At 32.5% G+C, this 23,098-nt stretch overlaps 1 protein-coding gene across 1 annotated transcript in view; it reads right to left on the bottom strand.

Annotated features, from left to right (window-relative positions):
• The window catches only part of LOC106767790, an 89,627-nt gene that overhangs the window by 33,621 nt on the left and 32,908 nt on the right, over positions 1 to 23,098 (bottom strand). The window contains exons 13-32 of the mRNA XM_014652742.2: positions 22,924 to 23,016; positions 22,428 to 22,758; positions 22,082 to 22,195; positions 21,473 to 21,568; positions 20,128 to 20,195; positions 19,590 to 19,710; positions 19,267 to 19,488; positions 18,954 to 19,181; positions 18,763 to 18,872; positions 15,916 to 16,012; positions 14,821 to 14,919; positions 14,600 to 14,740; positions 14,278 to 14,346; positions 9,376 to 9,840; positions 8,959 to 9,276; positions 8,628 to 8,759; positions 7,455 to 7,568; positions 3,028 to 3,212; positions 2,124 to 2,232; positions 1,902 to 2,045 (exon numbers count right to left, since the gene is read on the bottom strand). Of these exons, the coding sequence (XP_014508228.1) occupies positions 1,902 to 2,045; positions 2,124 to 2,232; positions 3,028 to 3,212; positions 7,455 to 7,568; positions 8,628 to 8,759; positions 8,959 to 9,276; positions 9,376 to 9,840; positions 14,278 to 14,346; positions 14,600 to 14,740; positions 14,821 to 14,919; positions 15,916 to 16,012; positions 18,763 to 18,872; positions 18,954 to 19,181; positions 19,267 to 19,488; positions 19,590 to 19,710; positions 20,128 to 20,195; positions 21,473 to 21,568; positions 22,082 to 22,195; positions 22,428 to 22,758; positions 22,924 to 23,016 (3,256 nt within the window). The remainder of the gene's footprint in view (positions 1 to 1,901; positions 2,046 to 2,123; positions 2,233 to 3,027; positions 3,213 to 7,454; positions 7,569 to 8,627; positions 8,760 to 8,958; positions 9,277 to 9,375; positions 9,841 to 14,277; positions 14,347 to 14,599; positions 14,741 to 14,820; positions 14,920 to 15,915; positions 16,013 to 18,762; positions 18,873 to 18,953; positions 19,182 to 19,266; positions 19,489 to 19,589; positions 19,711 to 20,127; positions 20,196 to 21,472; positions 21,569 to 22,081; positions 22,196 to 22,427; positions 22,759 to 22,923; positions 23,017 to 23,098) is intronic.

Genomic DNA, 23,098 nt, shown 5'->3' with positions numbered 1-23,098 from the left:
GATTGACAGACATTTCATCAAAGATAATCTTGATAGAGGCTTTGTGATTACAACTCATGTTCCTACAGTACTTCAAATAGCAGATATTTTTACAAAAGGGCTTCCTCCGGATAGATTTCAAGATCTTGTAGGCAAGTTGGGAATGATTGATATTTATTTACCAACGTGAGGGGGAGTGTTGTAATTAGAGAAGATTTCTTTAGAATCTTCCTAATTAGAGAAAATAGATATACAATCTTTTATTTTATTTTGTTTTCCTAGTTTCTCTATTTCTCTTTTTAGGAGAATTAGATTGTTACAAATAGAGGATATGAGAATGTATTTTCAATCATTTCTAAATAATAAATTTCAATATTATTTTCTACTAAATGTAACCTAGGAAATGTGATTAGCATTGTAATAAGAAATGGAAGGCCTAGAAACTGTAAGGGGAAGAAAAATAAGAATGAAAGACGAATGTTGAACATATAGTCAATGTGAGACTTGGTTTTTTCCACAATAGTGTATAGTTTTACTCTATTTTTTTTTTTTTTGTGTAGCTCTAACTAACTACTAGTATGAGTCAAATAGAAAATAGGGATTCCATCCTCTGATAGGCTATATAGACCTTCTGTAATTCTTGTGTAAATGAACTGAATTCATATCTAAAAGAATTACAGGAACTCTCTGTTCTCATAAATTAAGTACTTCAGAAGATGGATCTTGACTTTATTATTTATTTGAAAAAGGCAAAATCAACCATCAAGCAAATTAGGATTATCTTAACTAGTGATTCAAAAAGCAGGCACATACAAATCAAAATATTCCCAGCAGTGGGTGGACTAAGGTGTGTTGATTAAACCTTATGCAGCTCCCACAACTAATTCCAAACACCAAGTACTTGTAATTCTAAACTAATCATAAAGAACTGCTGTTTCAGATGAGGAAGTAAGCATTACAAAATAGATTAAATCAAACCATGTTACATTCTGTTTCTATACTTCTTATTTGTCACCTGATTACAACAACATCTAATCCACAAACTAAAAATCTTTGTTATTAATAATTTACTACCTTAAAAAAACGATTAATTCCTAATATACCTAATCCTAGTTAAGGCAAACCTACCAGAAAAATATTAACCAAAATAATTTGATTGGAAAGCTTAAAAATCTACAATAATTCATACCACATAAAGGTTTTCCAGTACTAGGGTTTGAATATGTTAGAGCTTATTCCTCTATTTCCTGTTGTTTTACAGTTGCAGCTTGTTTCAGCTGATCTTTCTTTCCTATGTTATGCTTTTCTATCCACACACACATGTATGTGTGTGTGTGTGTGTGTATATATATATATATATATATATATATATAGATAGATATGAATGTATGTATGTATGCATGAATGTCTATATGCATAAATGTATGTACGGGCTTTTGTCAGAGGTTCACATTTTGTAACTTTCTTTCATTAATGAATTCTATTTCTTGTTAGTTTCAGTACGATTTGGCTTCTGCCATTTTTTTTTGTTTCCATAACTTCCATTGATCCTAACTCTTCTAACCCACCTCTAACCATCATTGGGCATTTCAATAACTTTGATGACATTTTTAATCATCTGAGACATTTAACCATTATTATCCCAAACACAACTCAATAAATAAATAACTTTACAATAATGTACTTTGAAGAACCTGTGAGGATAAGTTAATATATTTACATGTGTTTATCCACACAATGGGTGAATGTTTTGATGAAGACTCCCGGCAGTACATTTTTTATTACCCAATTGTTTTGGAATTTCAGAATGGTTATTAGCGCATAAACTTCAAAGCAGCAACATACAAGTGATATATTTGTCCCAGGATTGGGAAAGAAATACAAGAAAACACTTGAACATTAGGGTTTGGAATTGGACTTGCCTTCACTTCAAGTGAAAATGTTGGAACTTTCCGGAAAACATCCCTCAAGCTTCGTCGAACAAATATATCAAGTCCTTGACCCTCACGTATCATTGGTTTTCCAAGACAACCATCAATTCCAACAGACATGTTAATACCCAGAATCTGTCATTTCATTTCCAGTCAGTCAGGAGGATGTCAATGATTTTAATTGGGAGACCACTTGTAAAAAGAAATGTGTACCTGAGCATGAAGAAGATCAATATGCACAGCAGAAGGATCTTCTTCTTGAGAACCATGCCAACTGAATTCATTTTTAATCTGTAGCTTTCCAAGGTCAAGTTGTATAAAACTGAAAGTCAACAAAAGAACAAGAATAAGATTTCTCAGCTTGTAAGATATATAACTATTGTTGGAGATTTCACAGCAGCTATAGATATTACTAAATTATAATATATAAGTAGGTACAGATTTCTTTTTCAAGCAAATTTAGTAAGATTTTGTGATGTAATGTTGAGTTAGGTTTAAAATTCACTTTTTAAGAACTATTTATTGTCTATTACCTAATAATAGCTTAAGCTTAGCAGAGGTAGCTTTGAGAAGATATCATAAAGTGCTTGAAGAAATTCATTGTCTCTACTTACATATCCTACCGGATAAAAGATATAATATATTTTCCAACAAAACTATTACCACCTGAAACTCTCAAATAACCAACAAAAGAGAATACCATTACACAATCAAGCACACAATCGTGCTTATTGTAATTCAGTAATTCTGTCACCTACCTGAATCATGCAATGCAATCTCCACCTATTACATGCCGGGTCTATTTGGATGAACTTCTCCTTAAGTACTTCAAATAGAGAAAAATAAGAAAAAAGAATATGAAATGAACTTTTCTATGAGCTAAAACTAACTTATAAACAAGTTAAACAATTTAAAGAAGCTATGAGAGAGAGAACTTATACAAATTAGCTTACACAGAAGTTAGTTTTAATTTTTATTCTTATTTTTCTTTTTTACAACAGTTTATGTATAAACTTGTCCAAACAGGTCCTAAGCACTTACACCATCATAAAAGATTACCAAGCATATTAAATAAACGCTGTGATTGACTCCACAAATGGATATAAATATCACTAACTCTTTGCTTGTTGAATTCCTTGGAACAACAATAATTGGGGTGTCGAGTGCCAGATCCAGTTTGAGTGCCGTAGCTCCATCCATTTCATATTTCTGAATAAGCCATTCAAATCCTCCAACTTTATCAACAAGTTTTATTGCTTCGTCAGGGTGTGGGGAGGCAAGTTCCATAAAGTACATCATTATCTGGAACAACCAACAAATATACAAGCATTTTTCCCTTAAATCAAATACAAGAGGAACCCGAAGATCAAGTGATTAAAAAAATTGGTAAAAATAAGGTTTTAGTTGCTAAAAATTGTATTGTTTTTTCTTTAGTCCTCCAAATTTAAAAATTGTTTATTTTGTCCCAATATTTCAAAAAATTATCTTCTTTGGCTCCCGCTACAGACAATGTTACCCTCATTGCCCATATGGGTAGTGACATCCATGTTAACAATGACATTTATCATTAAATTAATTATGTGCAAATACATGTTTCAAACCTTTATTTACTAAAATACTTCTACTCTCTAAAATTGGAATCAAAATCTATTTTGATTCCCCAAATTTGAAATTGATTTTTACACTTCTGCAAATGTAAAATTGACATTTTAAGTCCCTCAAATTTAAAATTAGCTTTTAAGTCTCCAAATTTAAAAGTGGTTTTTTCAGTCTTCCACTTTTTAAATACATCCTTTTGATTTTGAAAATTGACATTGTTTAAAATTTGTTGGCTAACTAACACATGTCAAATTTGAGAAAGACAATTTCAATCGTGTTTGAAATATCTTACTTCGCTCCTCATTCTTCCTCTCTCTCTCCTCTTTCCCTTTTCTCACAATAGTGATCTCGGTGATTACTACTCTTGAGATATTTTCAGAAGTTTTAGATTTTACTCCGTCAAGATATTTTAGGAAGTCTAAGTGTATTTCTTTTTTCTCTAAAGGGCACGTTAGGCATCATATTATACTTTGTCATTTAAGTTAAATTGACACTACAAAGTATACCTATCATTTAACATCACACAGAAAATATTTGTCATGAAGCAAAACTTCCCACGAAGCTAAACTTTCCTAAATATAGGAAGTTGATATCTGTCATGAAAAAAATATGAACTGATAACATGAGGCATAACAATGTACAACTTAAAATCTTCCCTATTATTCAAAAGCCTAAATCAGCCAATTTAGCAACACAATAATTCCTTTCTCTAAAAATATGTGAAACTTGATACTCAATCTTCAAAACTTCAAACATTTTCACCAACATCCACTTAGCATCCAAGGACCCACCCATGGGGAAAAAATGCTTCACAAACCAGAGCTCAATCACACTCCATCCAAAGTTTAGTTAACATTGCATTCCAAACATGCTCTATAGCATAAAAAGCTCCCATAAATCATGCATACATGGAATTATGGATGCCCAAAACTGAAGAGAAGCTGCCAATACACCCCCCTCCACTTCCTCTAAAAAATACCAGCACAAGCAACTAATCCTAGACAACATCTGGCTGCTCCATCAGTGTTAACTTTCATCCAACTCACTCTCGAAAGCCTCCAACTAACTTAAGTTTTCCCCAATTGATTATTGATGCCAAAAAAATTTTATAACCTCAAAATCATATACAATATAATGCATCATTTTGGTTGAAAAATTACCTGCAAGTTTAAGATTATATTCTATTGGTTTTAATTTTGTATATTAGTTGTATCTTCGCTTATTACTAGCATATCAATCCCACAATCTCATGGATGTTTCCTAGAATAGGTTGTACTTGTTTCTTAAATTATCTAATAAATGTATGTATATATATCAGATGTATGTAATGAGACTGAATAAGAGAACAATTATTTTCTTCTAAACTTGAGATGATACGAAAGATTCTGATCCTTGGGAGCATCTGATGGTGTTATTTAATTGCTGATGGTGTCATTTAATTGCAGTCGTCATTGCTGTGTAAACCTAATTACAGCTTTCAGTGCTGCAAACCTAATTAGAACTTTCATTGTTGCAAAGCTAATTCCAATTGTCATTGCTGCAAACCTAGTTACAGCTTTCATTTTTACAAACAAAATCATAGGCTTCATTTTAGCAAACCTAATTGCAACATTCATTGTTGCATGTTTTCTGTGTGTCTAATCAACCTTTGGTATTGCATAAACTTAGACCTCTCCATTGTTGTGACTCTAATCAACCTTATGAATTTATTTCTTGGTGCCTTAATTGCACATAATCGTAATCGCTGAAATGGAAAAATAGAGACAAGCCCCACAATATAGAACAGTTACTGAGCATTCTCGAAATTCAAGGAGGATCTATACAACTCAACCATGAGAAGCTAGAAAGAGTAAGGTCCTTCCTTAATAGACGAGAGAAACCCACAAGTGTGTGTCCATTGACATTTTCTGGTAAGTTACCATTTTCTTTTGAATTTAATGTCTCAAACACCCATTATTGGATTTTAGACTAGAGCTACAAATCATATGACAACCCTCTAAAAGTTCCACATATTTCCAATGTCCTAGCAACAAGAAATTTCCATAGCTCATGGGGAATGATAATTGTAGATGGTCCCAAATAAACACAACCATAGTTCTAAAAGAGTTTGAAATCAAGATTTTAGGAAAGTTAAAATATTTTTCAGGAATTGAAGTGGCCCATTCCAAGAAAGGGAACCTCACATCTTAGCAAACATACACTCTTGACCTAATTACTGTAATGGGGAGAAGTGTAAGAATTCATTCTTTTCTTTCACAAAACCGAATATGGCCCCCACAAAATTACTGTTTTGTTTTTTTATTTTATTTCATTAATTTTTAAGCCTATAATAATAATAATAATAATAATAATAATAATAATAATAGTAAATTTATATCACATGTACCTTTAAGGGTAAAATAGCATTCATTTAATTCTATTCATTAAAACATTTTTTTAATCTATCATATCCATCACATCATACAGAAACTTTCATTTCAAATTTATTGAAATCATACCATCTTTTCCTTAATCCCAGCAATACCACAATCCCTTATCCATTCTCTTAAATCCATTCACTCACTCTCCCTCAAATCCTATCCTCAATCCATACACACTCTTAGTAACTTAGAAGAGTGAAAAAAGGTGTAGTAGTTAGATGTAGTGACAAAGCAGAATTAAGGGAATATTGAACTGTTATGGTTGAAGATTATATTGGAAGACTTAAAGGTTATATGGTGACAATAAATTTGCAATCAGCATAGCTCACATCCCTTTACAACATGATACAACTAAACATATTGAAGTGGTCAAACATTTAATCAAATAAAAGATTGGCAGTGGCTTAGTTTTGCATCCCATGTGTCTACTAAAGGACAGCTTGCAGGCATACCCACCAAGGGACTAAAAAACAATAACTTTGAGAGAACAGGTTAAAAATGGAGAACAATTTGGAGTGTTGAGATATTTTAGGAAATTTTAGATTTTATTCCATCAATATATTTTAAGAAGTTTCAGATTTTATTCTTATTGGTTTTAATTTTCTATATTGCCTTTATCTTGGTTTTATTTCTAGCATATCAATCCCACAATCCAGGGATCTGTTTCCTAAAATAGGTTGTGCTTGTATCCTAAATTATCTAATCAATGTATGTATATACAACATATAAAAGATAAATTATTTTCTTCTAAACTTCAGAACTACTACCACAATGTAGTCCCTTATCTTCTATCTTCCTTGGTCTTGTCACCTTAACATTAATAGAGTTCTTACATCGGTTTTTACTTATTATAGTATAGTATTCATAGCCACTAGAATGTGTGAATACAAGGTTTCATTTCACTTTTACAAGATTTGATGAGTAAATCATATTAACAAATATGTCATAAAACATTATTCAGTAACCACTTCATACAATAGAAAAAGGGTGAAAGAGATGTTACGAGTGAATTTTCTTTTAATTTTCCATCCCATAAGTTTTCATGTAAAGGAGTTGAATGAAACAAAAGTTCACATTCAGTCTTGAATTAAAGATGTTCATTCTTTCTCAATTTGAGGGACTAAATATCTTCTCTTTTTTTAAATATGAGGGGTTATGTGAAAAATTGACTAAATTCAAGGAATTAAAAAGATATTTTAGAAAAAATCTAAAAATGAGTTTCCACATCATAAATTCAGTTACTCGTGCAATTGTTCGTGATGATATCATTAGTCATGTTAGCAACAAGTATAACTCTATTAGTGCACAAGGATACAAAAGAACATTTTTTTTTTTTTAAATTCAAGGACTAAAAAAATCCAACTTTTAATATGGAGGACTAAAAGAAAGTGACTCAGATTCAAGGGTCTAAACATATTTTAACCTTAAAATTTTAAACAAAACATGAGAAATGGCTTTAATGGGAGAAACAGAAAAATACCAACTTTAACATCAGACTCCAAATTTACAGAGTTTTGGAGGATACCTCTTGCACAAATCTATAAAGGAAAACAATGCGAACTGCTGAAAGATGGCCTTGCAAGCTATAATGATATCCTTCATAGTCATCGTCCTCAGCACTATAAGAATTGAATTTGAACTGAAAACAAAAATCAACATATATTGATCAGCGTGAAAACTTATATTGAAATAGATGAATGACATTATAGATTATTAAATATTAATGGTCCAATATCAGCAGACAAATACAAATTTGTGTGTATAAGAAGACAATCACATAGTTGGGATTTTCAATAGTGTGCACACAAAGACCATTATGAGGGCATGGCTATCAAATTCACTATTGAACTAGTAAATTTGCACGAGTTTACAAGCTCACTACCCCTCTCCAAGTTAACTCCGTTGTCACCATTTAATTTTTAAATGAACTACCTAACCTGGAAAACTACTGTCTTATACAGTCAAACTGATCTGGTTCTAATAACTACGGTTTTATACGAAAAGTTTGAAACTTCTGAAATTTTTTAGCCAAACATAATATTAAATTAAGAATAATAAAATATAATAAGAACATAGTATAGTTTGACATACAAAACACTGACAATAATAACATAAAGCAACTATTTTTTTTTATAAAGTTAGAATGAGTTTTGTAATTATTCTTTGCTTTCTTCAAAGATTTGATAGATAATATAGAATCTATAAAATTAAAATAAACGAATTTAAGCTGGCACAAAATCTATCTACATCTACATATAAAGGGGATTCCTTTTTTGGTGTCCACATTTGTTTTTAAATTTTACCTTTTAAATAATTTTATTAAATCAAAATATTTATTTTATCAATATCATCTTTCAAATGACTGTTTATTTAAATTTAACCGCCTTTTTCAATTTTACCTATAAAATACATAAAAATTCTTTACAATAAAATTATAAAAATCATTTATATTTAATTTATAATTATAATAATAACAAAAATAATAATTTTATTATTTTCTATTATCATAAAAAAAAGTAATCACACAAAAAAATGAACGTATCTGTTTTCACTAGAGTCAATAAAATAAAAAAGGAAATGAAACCTAAAACAATCCATGCAATACAAGGGGTAGAATAATTCATTTTGGAATATTTGCAAAATGTACTAATAAAAGAAGAAAAAGTACACAAGAATGATTTATAGGCAGAGAACAAACCTTTATAAGGGAGTCAACACCAGGATTACGAATGTCACACAGCCAATCCCAACACTGTTCTGATCCAAGGGATGTATCACGGAGTCTAAAATTCCCTAACGTTCCATCAATGGAAAGAGAACTTGGATGAACCTTGATAGAAAAAAAAAAGGAACATTCAATTTCAGAGGTATCATTCATATGACAGTGAGTAATAGAAAGCACAAATGCTTTTACAACAGAAGAAAATGAAAACGAATAACCTAGAAATAGACTGAAAGCCAATAGACTTGAGAAATCCGGGGAAAAGGGAAGGGAACACTACCTAGCTAACAAAAAGGTTTGTCATTACCTTAAGTTCCAGAAGGAAACTTTCTTGAACTAATGTAGCAAGTTGAGAACCATCTTCCTTGTTAAGAAAAACAGTTACACTGTCCACATTCATGTTCCAATAAAAGACTACACGGTCTTTACTATATCCCAACAAACCCCTAACGGCCCCCTTTTCATCAGTTTTCCCCTTTACTGAAAGATTATCTGAAGAAGCTGTGGCCGTGTCAGTGGGACTTGTGACTTTATTTCCAGAGCTTATGTCCAATCCAAAACTTATCAAAGCAACTATAGTAGGTCGGTTGCAGAAAAATTCTAGTTTGGACATACGAACACACATCTGAAGAATAACATTCAGAAAAGTGAGAAAGACAATGTATCATGCTTAAGAGAAGACCAGAAACTCCAGTTCATCGTCAACAAGGTGCAACCAAAGTACCTGAGTATCTATTCCATCATAATGAGGCGAAGCAGAACTCCTAGTTATGAAGCAGACAGACACAAAATTTGCTGTATCACTTCCCTGCGCCTCATAATATACCTCCCGAGGAGTTCCTTTTATTAATTCAATATCATTTTCGTGTATTGTGCTTTCCAGAGACTCGAAATCAGAAGCAACTCGCACCAATCCCCTATGATCCAAGTCTATATTATGTAGACCATGTCCTCCATCAGTTTGGGCAATGAAATCAGATAACGCATCCGTAAAGCAATCATCATCATCATGAAACAATTCCTTCCCATGAGAATCAAACATGTCAGAGGATAAAGTTTCATTTGTCAAGACTGAAACTGCAAGATAACAAGGAGATACTGATAGACGACTCTGAAGTTCATCCTTAATTTTCAAAGAATGCAATTTCAATTTAACTGTCAGGTCACCATCTGCACGAAGGACCTGGACCTGGGAAACAAAAAAGCAACCGCAAAGCATTTACAATTGAATCAACTTACAGTACAATAATCTACTTCCGAATTGGAATAATTTTATTGGCAAATAACAGTCATAATTACTCAATGGATTAGTTGACACAACATTTTTAATTTCCTGATTCTTAGGTCAGACCTTCAATGATTTAATTGAACTGAGCACGGCCAACTTACTAGCTCTATGATGGGGTTACGACCCTTCTTATGAGTCAGATAATACACTGTAATAGCTCACATTTTCACAGCAACAGTGTATTCCTAGTTTTGTCAGCTGACCAATATTCATGCATTTCAAAATAATAATTTTGTAATGGTTCAAGAAATTATAAGATGCTTCAAGCTCTCCATGTTTACGAAAAAGAAAATTTAATCCACAAAATACCAAAATAATTAAATTATATCTCTCCCACCAATGTCTCTATTAGAATTTGGAAATGAACTTAACTCCACATAGATACTACGGTAGGTAACCGTCATTAATAAATCTAGGATAGGATGCCATATAATATAAGAATTTAAATTTAGACTTAACTTATTACAGATCTTGAGAAAATGAGTGGTAGAGAGAGATATAGAGGAATTAGACTGAATATATAATTGTCAGTTTGTATAGTTGATAGCTTTTACAGTTGGTAGCAATTATTAACAATAACTTTTGTTGTAAGTGTAGCCTAGAAATAATTTTGTACTCTTATTTCATGAAAGCAAAAATAATAAAAGTTTAATTTGTTCCTCTCATTCTTTTTTCTTCAAGATGGTATCTAGAGCTATTTTATGATGCTCCATCTTCTCCAAATCTAGGGTTCACCTTTGTAACCTTTCTTCACCATTTCACTCTCAAGAATCTCTCTTTGCATTTATCTTGCGTTCTTACTCATGGGTTTAGTCTCATAAACCTTCTCCATAGTATCTTCATCTTTGCCTACTCTTCCTATGTTTCTACGGCTTTCGCAACACAATCATTTCCATCCTCCATTGCTAAAAGCTTGATGACTCGAATTATCTTCATTAGTGGTAATATGTTGAACTAGTAATAAAATTGCACATGCTAAAATGATTTGTTGTGAATCCCATAGTTCTGCCTTGTTATCTCCTTGAAAACAATCGAACCCTTGATCGTGTTAATTTGGAGTATGAATCGTGGGAAGTCCAAGACCAAACATTACTTGTTTGGCCCGAGTCTACTGTTGCGTATCCGAGTAGGAGACATAACGGGATCAACCTCTCACACGTTCAAAATAAGCAAACGAATAATGAAATAATGGAAATGAACAAATGAATATCTTTTATTGAAGGTAACATCTGAATAAACAAAAGCAAACAATAATTGGAAACATAACCTCCTTCAATTAATTTGGGAGCATAACCTCCCTCACAAGACAATAATGTCTATCACAAAACTCAATAATCAAAAGCATAACCCTAACAATAGACTCTAACTTTATTTATACTAATTATTTTCCGCCCATCTTGTGCTAAATCTTTCCCTAGAATATATTTTTATTTAATATAAATATTTCCCATATATTTTCCTAGAATATATCTTTATTTAATACTAATCTTCCCCGTGTATTTCCCATTATATAATTTATTTGATATAAATATTTCCCTAAAATATATCTTTATTTAATATAAATATTTCCTGTATATTTTCCTAGAATATATCTTTATTTAATATAAATATTTTCCTAGAATATTACTTTAGATATACTAAATATTTCCTCCCTTGTACCCTAACATCTACCCTCTCTAAGTTTGTTCTATCTCGTGCCCTTGGGTGCAATCACTCCTATGAGATTTTGGAGAAGATTCATGAATATTTTGGTATGTAAACCAAATCTCATATACATCAGTTACATATTGTGATCAAGGTAGTCAAACTAAAGAGTTTACGTAAACAACTGATAGCTCAATAAGCTCAACTTGAGTTTACTTTACATGACAAATAATATTCAAAATTAAAATATTTCAATAAATAATAAATTCACACAAATGTTACATGTAGAAAAAGGGTGCAACGACTACACCTAGACAAATTGTTAATTGCATATAACAAAGCACAAAGAGTAGGGCCTGAATCACTCTCCTCTCTTAAATGCATGATGCAAAGCAGAGCATGTAATGACAAAGATTGAACAACGACGACCAACTACGACAGCAAGCGCAACAACAAGAAAGGGTCCACATATGCACAATAGAGAGCAATTCAGAAGCTGCCAATGGATGTATTTCCTTTTGAGAAAAACCTCAGTTCATAAACCTTGCAAATGGATCTAAAACTTTCTCAAAAGGAGTCAGTCATGTTTCCTTGTCTCGCTCCCTCAATTCCAACTCTGTTCTTTTTGTCCCTAATTGTCCTTTTAATTAATTTCCTTAAGCCAGTTGACCAAAATGTTAAATTATTCAATAACATTTGATCACAAATCTTTTTTTATACAGGAGCGTGGTTCAGGGAGACAGATTGGAGAAGGATATGAAGCTGGTGGATTATACCATTTTGGATCTTGTCCAAGGGTGTCCTGTGTTGCTGCTCCTAATCCTACAGTGCTACATGATCAACTTCGTCATCCTTATTTGTCCAAATTAAAAAAGATGTGTCCTGAATTTAGTGGTCTCCAGACCTTAGAATGTGAGTCATGTCAATTAGGAAAACATGTTAGATCTTCCTTTCCTAAACAAGCTCAATCAATATGTAATTCTCATTTTTCCATTATCCATTTTGATATATGGGAATCTAGTCGTATCTCATCCTTTGGTTTTAGATATTGTGTTACCTTCATTGATGAATATTTAAGATGTACTTGGGTTTATCTTATGAAAAATCGTGATGAAATGTTAGCTATCTTTACATCATTTTTGAATGAAATCAAGAATCAATTTGGTCAAGTAATCAAAATATTAAGAAGTGATAATGCAAAAGAGTATTTCTCATCCTCATTTTCTGCCATCTTGAGTTCCCATGGTATCTTACATCAATCTACTTGTCCTCATACACCGCAGCAAAATGGTATAGCAGAACGAAAAAATAGATACTTGGTTGAAATTGCACGTACCATTTTGCTTGGTGCCCATATTCCTGTCCATTACTGGGGGATGTCATCTTAACTGCATGTTATCTTATTAATAAGATGCCCTCCTCCTCTCTGGATAATAAAGTCCCTTTCTCCATTCTCTTTCCTAATGATCCTTTCTTTCATACATCTCCCCGAGTGTTTGGTTGTATATGTTTTGTTCATGACATGTCTCTAGGTCTAGACAAACTCTCCGCTCGCGCTCTCAAATGTGTCTTCTTAGGCTATTCTCGATTCCAAAAAAGATATCCCGATAGGTTTATGCAGTTAAAGTCAGCCCTAATGGTAAAATTGATCGCCTCAAAGCCCGACTTGTTGCAAAAGGTTACACTCAGGTTTTGTGGTCTTGATTATTGTGACACTTTCTCTCCTGTAGCCAATAAGACTACTATTCGTCTCTTCTTTTCCATGACAGTCATTCGTCACTGGCCACTTCATCAATTGGATATAAGTAATGCCTTCCTACATGGTGATCTTGAGGAAGAAGTTTATATAGAGCAACCTTCTGGATTTGTTGCTAGGGGGAGTTTGGCATGGTATGCAAATTGGATCGATCTCTATATGGCTTCAAACAAACACTACACGCTTGGTTTGAAAAGTTTAGCTCTATTGTTAAAAAATTCCCAAGAATTTTAGACCGTTGATAGAATGTCAAAAAAAATTCCTAGTATTCATAAAAGAGAAATTGCACCTAATAACAGAAAATCCTATCTACGATAAACACAACCTATTCTTTTTATTCCTAACCAAAGATCATTACATTCAATATAAAATATGTTGTTAGTCTATTAATCCTGCCAACTATCCTCGTAATTAAGGAATGTAATTAAATCTCCTGGTTATGTACTTTAAATTATACAAGTAAATATTATTTACAGCATAAATTAAGGGATTTTGACCAATATCATTAAAAAATGATAACTGAAGCACGTTATAAAAAGAAAAAGATAATCCTTTAGATTTTGATATTCCACCAAAATATTCAAGAACACAAACTTGCTCCTAAATTATGCTGGTCTTTTACTACAATTCCCCAATACTGAATTAAGGGATTTTGACCAATATCATTAAAAAATGATAACTGAAGCACGTTATAAAAAGAAAAAGATAATCCTTTAGATTTTGATATTCCACCAAAATATTCAAGAACACAAACTTGCTCCTAAATTATACTGGTCTTTTACTACAATTCCCCGATACTGTGTTATTTGTGCAATAGAATTTAAAACAAGGACACCTCAAAAAGTGCATACGACTATCAAAAGAGTTGTCAATCTAGGTCCATTCCAATTAAAAAAAGTATCTATCTATACACAAATTGTAGAAATATATGCACAAACCTTTCCCCCATCCGCAACAGTTTCAAGAATAAGAGACTCATCTAGCTTTTCATCTATGGTGTCCCCAACCTGCACAAATATTTATGTGTGTGTGTCAGTATGGATTTTGCACACGCAATAACAACTGTAAATAGTAAACTTAAACAAAAAAATGTGAGGAAGAAAAGATGAAAATATTCAATTAGTTGAAACTAATTGTTTGCGAATCGAGAATAAAACAAAAAATTGCCAGAATGAGAATATTACTCATGTCTAAATGCAACAAATATTACTCGTTCCTTGTACTATTCCCAAGCAAAACCTTAAAATGAATTCATCTAACCTTTCCATATATAAATAGCTTCAATTCCACCAGTGACCCATTTATAACGGTGTCAGCTGTTTTTGAATTAGTGGTACTAAGAACATTGTAGGATGTGGCATCACCCTCTGAGTCACCAAGCAAATCAATTGATGGAGGAGTCTACATACAACACGCATTCTTTTATAAAACATTAACAAAACAAATAAGCATGAGAAGACACCAGATTAAAGATGCCATACAGAAGCTTGATACGTGGCTTGAACAAGTCCTCTAAACCAGTTAGCCTTCTCATCCTCATTTTGAAAATCTAAGATCCATGTGCTAGAAGATTCCAGAGCCTATAAAGTAATTCATAATTTAAGACAGAAAAGGTCAGCAAGTTGCAAAAAAATACATTCCTAAAAAATTTTATTGTTTATATCCACTTAATAATTTACGACATCAACTTTTCTGTCTCCCCATTTCTACATCTTGAAGTTAATAATCTATCAATATTAAAATTATATTTAAGTGAAGCAAACTACAAGAACAAGGGTGAATGTTAGAGTGTTGCATCTGTATACAATTGATTCAAACGAAGTCTATTATGTAAACATTTCATAGTGTATTAGATTGTTTGACTTGGCATAGCAAGTTATGAACCATAGTCAGCTAAAATAGCTGAACCTGTTTGTTTACCTCTGATTTAGAAATACAATTTCTCAGAATTCATTCTAAATTCTCTCTTAAATTATTTAATATTTATTTATTTTACCGTGCACAGATGAGTCCTCTCAAATTAGCAAGTCTATCAACACTTTTATTTCCTTCTGTTTCTGTATATTTGTCTTGTGATTTCCAATTTTGATAGGTAGGGAAGCCAGCTAGCCAGAGTCCTTTTCAGTTTAAACTCATTATTTCCAAACCAGACGGCTAATTGTGTACTATAGAATTTATGAAATGTATCTTAAAAACCATTGTCTTCTATGTTAGTCTCCAAATATTCAGAAATGCATTCTTGATAACCAATTTGTAGATCATAAGCACCCAGTCAAGTAAATTGTCTAAGCAGTGACACTTTGCAGGGTAGGAGGTTCCACACTACTGTTTCTCTTCACGAGTGTAACGTATTACTGCACAGGTTCTTAAACATTTGAGCACATTTTCTTCATGATAAACTGGCTACAACGCCATGGAATAACTTGCTTAAGGCATTCCATCTCTAGTGAGACTAGAACATGCCAAGTGATGAAATACACATACAATTGAAAACTGGAGTCCACCATGACTAGTAGCAGATTAGAGGGGACATTTTTCACTGTGATATTTGTTCTAAGAGATTAATTTTGGCTTACCTTCTGAATGTCCATTCGCTTGATGCTTAAAGCAATACAATATGCTGAACCACCAACATATGTCGAGGGCACATCAAGGACTTGCCTACCCGCCATGCTGCAAGATAAAAAACAAATTTGCATAAAGAGATTAATGCTTTCTAAATTTAGTTTAAGTTCAGCTTATTTGCAGCTTTGAACCTTCAAGTTTTATTGACCAAATTTAGTTCCACCAGTTTTAAAATTACTCAAAGTTCACTCCTCTGTTGCTTTCCTTCTACCTAAAACCCTGAAATGGGTTCTCATTTTTCTCCCAAATATTTGGGCATTATGATGGATTTGGGAGACAAATTAGTTTTAAATATGCAGAAGTAAAAATTGAATGGAAAAGTCAATAAAACTACAAATAGTTAATGTGGTGCTGGATTAGGGTATCAAACGGACAAACTTGAGATTTATTTTTGATGAAATTTTAATTTTAGCTGGGGAATTTGGAGCCAGAAGAAGATATGTGAAGATTTTGAGTTTTAAGAGAGAATTTAGGGATTTTAGGTAGAAGGAAATAGACTGAATAACCAAATTGGTTTGATTTTAAAAATAAAAGGACTAGCTCAAGAAGTACATGAGGAAACAAAATCGCACATAATCTAAACTAAAGGACTTAAAAATGAATTAAGCCCAATACAAGGAGATCCTAATCAATTCTAATGAGGACTAAATTATACACCAGCAAAGTAAATAATATTTTAAGAGAAACTTGTCACCAATATAATGACTTGCTCCTTTGAAATGCATTTATCTGTCAGAATAACATAATCATATCTAGTCAATGCTAGTTGTGAAAAAATGTGCAGACAGTAAGCAATAATTGTGAAACAACTTTTCTTCATCTAAAAACAACACATTGGTATCTAAAGGAAAAACGAAATCCTAATAAAAGGAAATAAATCCCTAGACATAAAGACTCTAAATCTGGAGCAAATCTACTAAATAAACTCATAATCCCAATCCCTTAAGTTTAGGGATTTCTTACAAACAAATCAATATTTATTATCCAATCAGTCTATATTTATTGTACAATAAATTTGCAATATTTACAGCCATATTTCAACACTAGTATCATGAGAGGATGAAGATCTGCAAGGCATGTACGGGAAGTATGCATGCAACACAAGAATACCAACAAATCTGATAGTTTTAGACTTTTCCTCCATTTTTTAAAGTTTGTAATTGGATGTGGAATTGACAACTAAGAAAGTAAATGAAGATGAGAGAGGAGAGAGGAATTTTGAATGACAAAATTAGCAGAGTTAGGTTAGTCACCTGACTCTATGCTATATTTACAATTCGTGTTGGTTACATTTACAGACACATTCCACGAGTAACAACTGTCAATGTAGAGACAAAGCCTAAAGCTTGTTTATACATCTTTTCTGAGGTCCTCCCACAAACTAAGGCCTGCCTCTTTTTATTTTAGTTCCAGTGGGACTAGCAGCTACTTCACTAGGATACAGCTGCTTTCCTACGAAGCAGTTAATTTGTGATCCACAAAGGGAACGGGATGTGTTGTTTATTAATTAATGATTATGTATTTCATTCATATAAAGATTTTGACAAGAATCAAAGTGGCAATTTTATTGGTTCCACATTAATAAAAAAAAAATGGGTAATCTCGTAAACTGATTTTTTAACGTCAAGGTATGAGATGACTTTCTAATCAGATTGGTCTAAAAGAGTTTCTAATTCTGACATGTACACAAACTCAGCAGCCTAGCTCATTTATTTACGGTTAAAAAACTATTTTAAACCTTCAAAAATTGACCAATATTAAAATTCGTACCTCCAAACACTTTTAAATGTTTTTTACACCCAACATATAACAAATGTGTTATTTTGTTCCTGATAGTTACTCTCGTACTTTAAATTAACAGTTTTGTCACATTAATTTGACATTTTAATGTGACAGTCATACGCTAGCCTCCATGCAAATATGTGATCGTTATAGGTCAACATCATTACTTCAAAAGTAATAAAGTTATTGTAAAGAATGTAAATTAATATATTAATTAAATATTCTGTATAAAAACACTGAGAATTTCGGAGGTACCAATTGCAGTGACGTCACTTTTATTATGAAAAGTGGAGAACATCACCTTGGAAATGTCCACCCATTATCCGCAAGACACAATTAACTAGTTTTTGCACCCACTTATATACACTTAAATGGTCTTATCTCTAATCAATGTAAGACTTCCAACACACCCCCTCACGCCGAAATATATATATATCAAGCGTGAGATTAGACTTTTTAATGGGTGGTCCGATAGCGACCCGATAGCGGGTGGAACAACATGCCCAACGACAACAGAAATCGCTAGGATAGACTCCAATCATGGCTCAGATATCATGTTAGAAGTGGAGTTTAAACCTAACTCAACCCTACAAAACCGACTTGTAAGGTGAGGTTTGCATCAACTTATATACACTTAAATGAGCTTATCTCTATTTGATGTAGGACTTCCAACACTATTAAACATTTCAACAATCTCCTGATACCTTTCAACATTTATACATGTTGGAAATAGGAATGCTTTCAGAGATAAAAGCTTCTTCAATTTTTAATTTCGAGGTGGCATGCGTACTTGTTACAGCTATGTTCAATTCGGAAGTAACAGTATCTTAATTGTTCTCCTGTAAATTGTATTGGCATTAATTATCTTTGCAATATTCTTTAAAACAGACAAGTTCGTTCTGCTGGGAGGAAGAAACAGTTAAGCCATGTATATGCTGGTCTCTTCAATTTTATTTTTTTAATAAAAAACTTGGAATTGGTGTCAAAGAGAAAATAGGGAAAGAAGTGCTAAAAACCTTAGGTATCGCTGGTAACTCGGAGACTTAGCAGATTCAAATACATAAAGATATGATCCTGAGAGCACCAAGAAACAAGGACTCCATGTAGCAACAGAATTGCCAATTCCCTGTAAAATAAAATATTATCTGACTCATTTCCTTAAATATAAATGGCCAATAAGTAAATTTAACAAGAATTGTGGAGTTACCTTCCAAACTAGGATTCTACAATCAGTGGTAAGATCTGAAGGACTCCAAGGAACAGGTTTAGATTGGAAACTATCAGTTGTAGGCTGATTACAATTTTCCATAGTCTCATTAAATAAGCTCAGCAGCTCCATAATTCTGAAATTTCTCTCCGAGGAAAAGTGAATGCCAAGGTTTGGCACTTGAATGGAAATAAGAGTGGATGGATAACTAGGATGTGGCACTTTAATCTAGAGTAACCAGAGAAAGAAACAGAATATGAACAAGTCATGCACATACAATTGCCATCCAAATATGAGCATTTAGGAAACAGACCTGATTAACAAGTACTGCCATTCCACACCTATCAATGAGATGTAACACATTTTCATCATTTTTAGCAATATATGAATTCAATACTTGACTGTCATTTATTGGTTTCACCAAACTACAACTCCCAAACTCAGAGCCACAGTCTGTAAAAAAGGCAGCGATATCTCGTCCAGCTATGTAAAAACGAGAATAGAGATTTTGTCTTTTCTCATCAGACTCGCTTTCCTGCGAAAAGAAGAATCATAAAGAATATGCCAAGCCAAATAATAAACCTGGTGTACAGATTAAAATGACCAATATAAAATCTTGTATTTCAAGTAGCTTACTGCAGTGTGCAGAGTAAAATGACCAAAATCCAGAAGAAAATGACTACCACATCTGTCTGAACCACTAATTCTGAGAGGAACTCTAACTTTTGGAGCATCAAGATCAATATCAAATGCAAATCTGAAAGTTCAGTCAGAAACAATAATCTGTAAATGAGCTTAATGTGCCTTTTAAATTTAACACAATGCTTAAAAAAATCAGAAAAATAAATGCAACGAAGTATCAAATAATTCAAATCATGCATGCCAAGAATCAAAAATTGAAAAAAAAAATAAAACAGGAAGGGATTTCCTTTGCCATATGTACCCAAAAGGTTATAATGCTTTGGAAATATTTTTTTTCTTGTATATTCAACAGGAAAAGGCTGACTACATCTCACTAAAATATTCAATATTTCAAAACCTTACTAGCGTTATAAAAAGCTTTTCAAAATTTATTAACTAGAATAAAGAGAAAATAAAGGTAATAGATATCATTTAAGATAAAAAAACCAGAAACATCCATCCAAAACAAAAGAGAATTGACAGTAGATGAAACCTGCTTTGCTCTTCTAAAGCCATTTGAAACTGCTCCTGTGCTCTACGAGTTACTTTCTCAAATTTCACCTACCCTCCAAATTTTGGTTACACGAGTCAATTCAGGATAAATACAATTTACTTTTCTACATTTAAATATACTAATCACATATTTCCTTTTCCACAATTTACTTATAATTTCAACATAACCTCCCAAACAATCAAGCAAAAATATAAATAAGTAAATAAAATAAATAAATAAGAATACATTCCTCAATCTAGACTACCTGGTCCCTCAACATGTTTTTGGAGGGGTTTTATAATTTATAAAGAAACCAACTCACGCCCAAAAGGCACTTTTTGTAAAGGAACATCGTCTGCTCGTTTTTCTTATATAGTACACCAAAAAATTTGGCATCAGTTTAATCCTTAGCAATACAACCCTATAAGAAATAAAAATTTAAAGTCCATGCAACACGTACATTAGAGTCTTGTAACCCATGTGAGTGTCAATATTGTACGTGGTTGAGTTCACATTGGAATTTTCAGAATTACAATGCCTTACAAGGTTAATGTGATTAATATCTTAGATAAACTATTGCCGTAAATTGCAGATTATTACAATAAGTATTTCTCAATATCTCCATAAGAATCATTAAAAAAACATCTTAAACATCTTTAAATTCATTTCAAAATATTTTTATTTTCTTATTTTAAAGGATTTGATTATTTCAAATTAAAAAAAAAATAAGAATGGAAATGATGTGATTGTTATCAGCAAAATAATTTTATATTTCCTTAAAAAATTCAAGTTGGTATCAAACATTTTAACCTTGGAAACCCTGCTTTCATCACCTATTAACTGCTGCCATTGCCATTGTTCGCCGTTAACGTTAAGGTTAGTATTGGATCAAAAAGGTTTGCCCACTTCAACAATCATAACACGCAGTGAATCATCAATAGAATTGTCATGTGTTACTACCAGTATCCACACATGTAGCCCCATGAGCCTTCACTACAAAGACAACTTGTCACCACCACAAAGAGGGTAGTTAGGGCCTCTTAAGCACATTATAACGGGTGGTGACATTCGTTTCAACTTAAAATATGGAAAGAGGTGCACTTTCCTTTTTCTTTACACTTACCCAAACGGTTCAAAACATATGAAATCAGATACTTTTAATAAAGATGTATTTAGATTAAACAATTTGAAACAAAACACTATTAAAAAAGAGTAATTAAGGTATAACAAGCAAAAGTAAAACAAACAAGAGAAGGGAAATTCAGGAATGAAAGCACTGGTGTCCTTATATATAATATTTATTCAATTAACAAATATTTTAATTTAAGCACAAGGATATAATCACCTGTAAGGCTGAAGCTGTCTCAAATGCAACAGTAGGACTGACATCTTTGCTTCGTTTTACAAACTCCATGACACGATCAATACTTTTCATCAAAACCTGTAAGTAAAGAGTAAGAAAGATGCCAACAATGAAAATGATGAAAATCAAGAAGTTACTAAATTGAATAGTTTGACTTTAAGCCATTAAGTAGAAGCTTTTCATTTGTATAGCATGTGTTTGCAACCTTTCTTACAATTACAATATTTGATGTGAAACTATTTTGTCAACCAACTTTGAAAGATTTGTTCCATTTCAAGGCCAGGAATAGATGTCTTTCGGTCTAGTTATTAGTGGTATAGTTAGACAGAACATAATGTCAAACCATTTAGAGATATTACTTCCTTAGAAAATATTATAGGAACTCATTTCTAGATTTATCAAGTCTTAGCTCAGTTATTTATGGAGGGACAATGGAAGAGTCTCAGTACCGGGCCCAGAGAAAAATTTTCAAATAAAATAAGAAAATCATAAAACAAACAGACGAAAATGAAAATAGAAAATGACAGATCCACTTTTGAGGAAATGGGAAATTAAAAAAAACACCTTGACTCTCCCAAAAAAATAAATTACCGTCACATGGCAGGGTGCAATTGTGGCAGACAATCTCCAGTCAATATTCTCCCCAATTGGTAAGTACACAAAACTAGCCACTAATGCGTTCACCTTCTGCTCACTATAGATACTCTGCACATCAAGTAGACAACAACTACCGAATTAACTAACAAAAACAAAATTGTTAGACTTGACTTATATTAACAATTGAGCCAATCCAAACACTTTAAGGAGAACCTAACAAAAGGACAGGTAAATAATACAGTAAGAAAAAGAGAAACCCAGAAATAAACTAACGTTAATTTGGCAACTTGAATATTATGTGTAAAATATTTGTGCAGCATTCATTTCATAGAGTGCAAACCTGTGTAAGTGAACCTTCAGGAGCAGATAAACCATAAAATTTTAGCAACACATCACAGTAAACACTGTGGTGCCTGAACTTAGTTGACACGTGAAGTTTCTCAAACCGACCACAAACAATTTCCTCCTGATTCACACTGATAATCCGGGCAGCACCCTGACCAATGGATACAGTTACCAGTAACTGAACCATATTCTGCACATCTTTTGCAGATCGTAACATCAAATCCTCCTCCGGCTGGTAACTTAGTAACTTGTTGATAGCTTGCCATTCTTGTTTAAGTTCTTGCTCTTCGGAAGCATCATCCAAACAAGATTCTTCCGTGTCACCCCTAGAGAAAAAATGAAACTACAATAAATGATCATGCATACTGAAAAAACCTCGTGAAAACAGAGCCAAAAAGACCAATAAATGTTACAAAAGTTAATCCACAAAAGGACCAACATGAAAACAATTACAAGTGATAATGTGTAGAATTAATGAAGTTCACATGTACCATGTAAACGAAAACCAGCTCTTTTTCTTGATCTTTCTTTCCTCAGCTGCTACCTTTGATTTCACGGATTCAACTTTGGCATGAGCTAGTAGCCTAGATAACAAACAAAATGAACACAAATACAACATCTTTTCATTTATGAATGGACACAGTTTACACGAAGCCAAATAGTACT

Source organism: Vigna radiata, chromosome 7, assembly GCF_000741045.1.
Source record: "Vigna radiata var. radiata cultivar VC1973A chromosome 7, Vradiata_ver6, whole genome shotgun sequence".
Taxonomy (NCBI): domain Eukaryota; kingdom Viridiplantae; phylum Streptophyta; class Magnoliopsida; order Fabales; family Fabaceae; genus Vigna; species Vigna radiata.
This window is presented reverse-complemented; position numbering and strand designations above follow the sequence as displayed.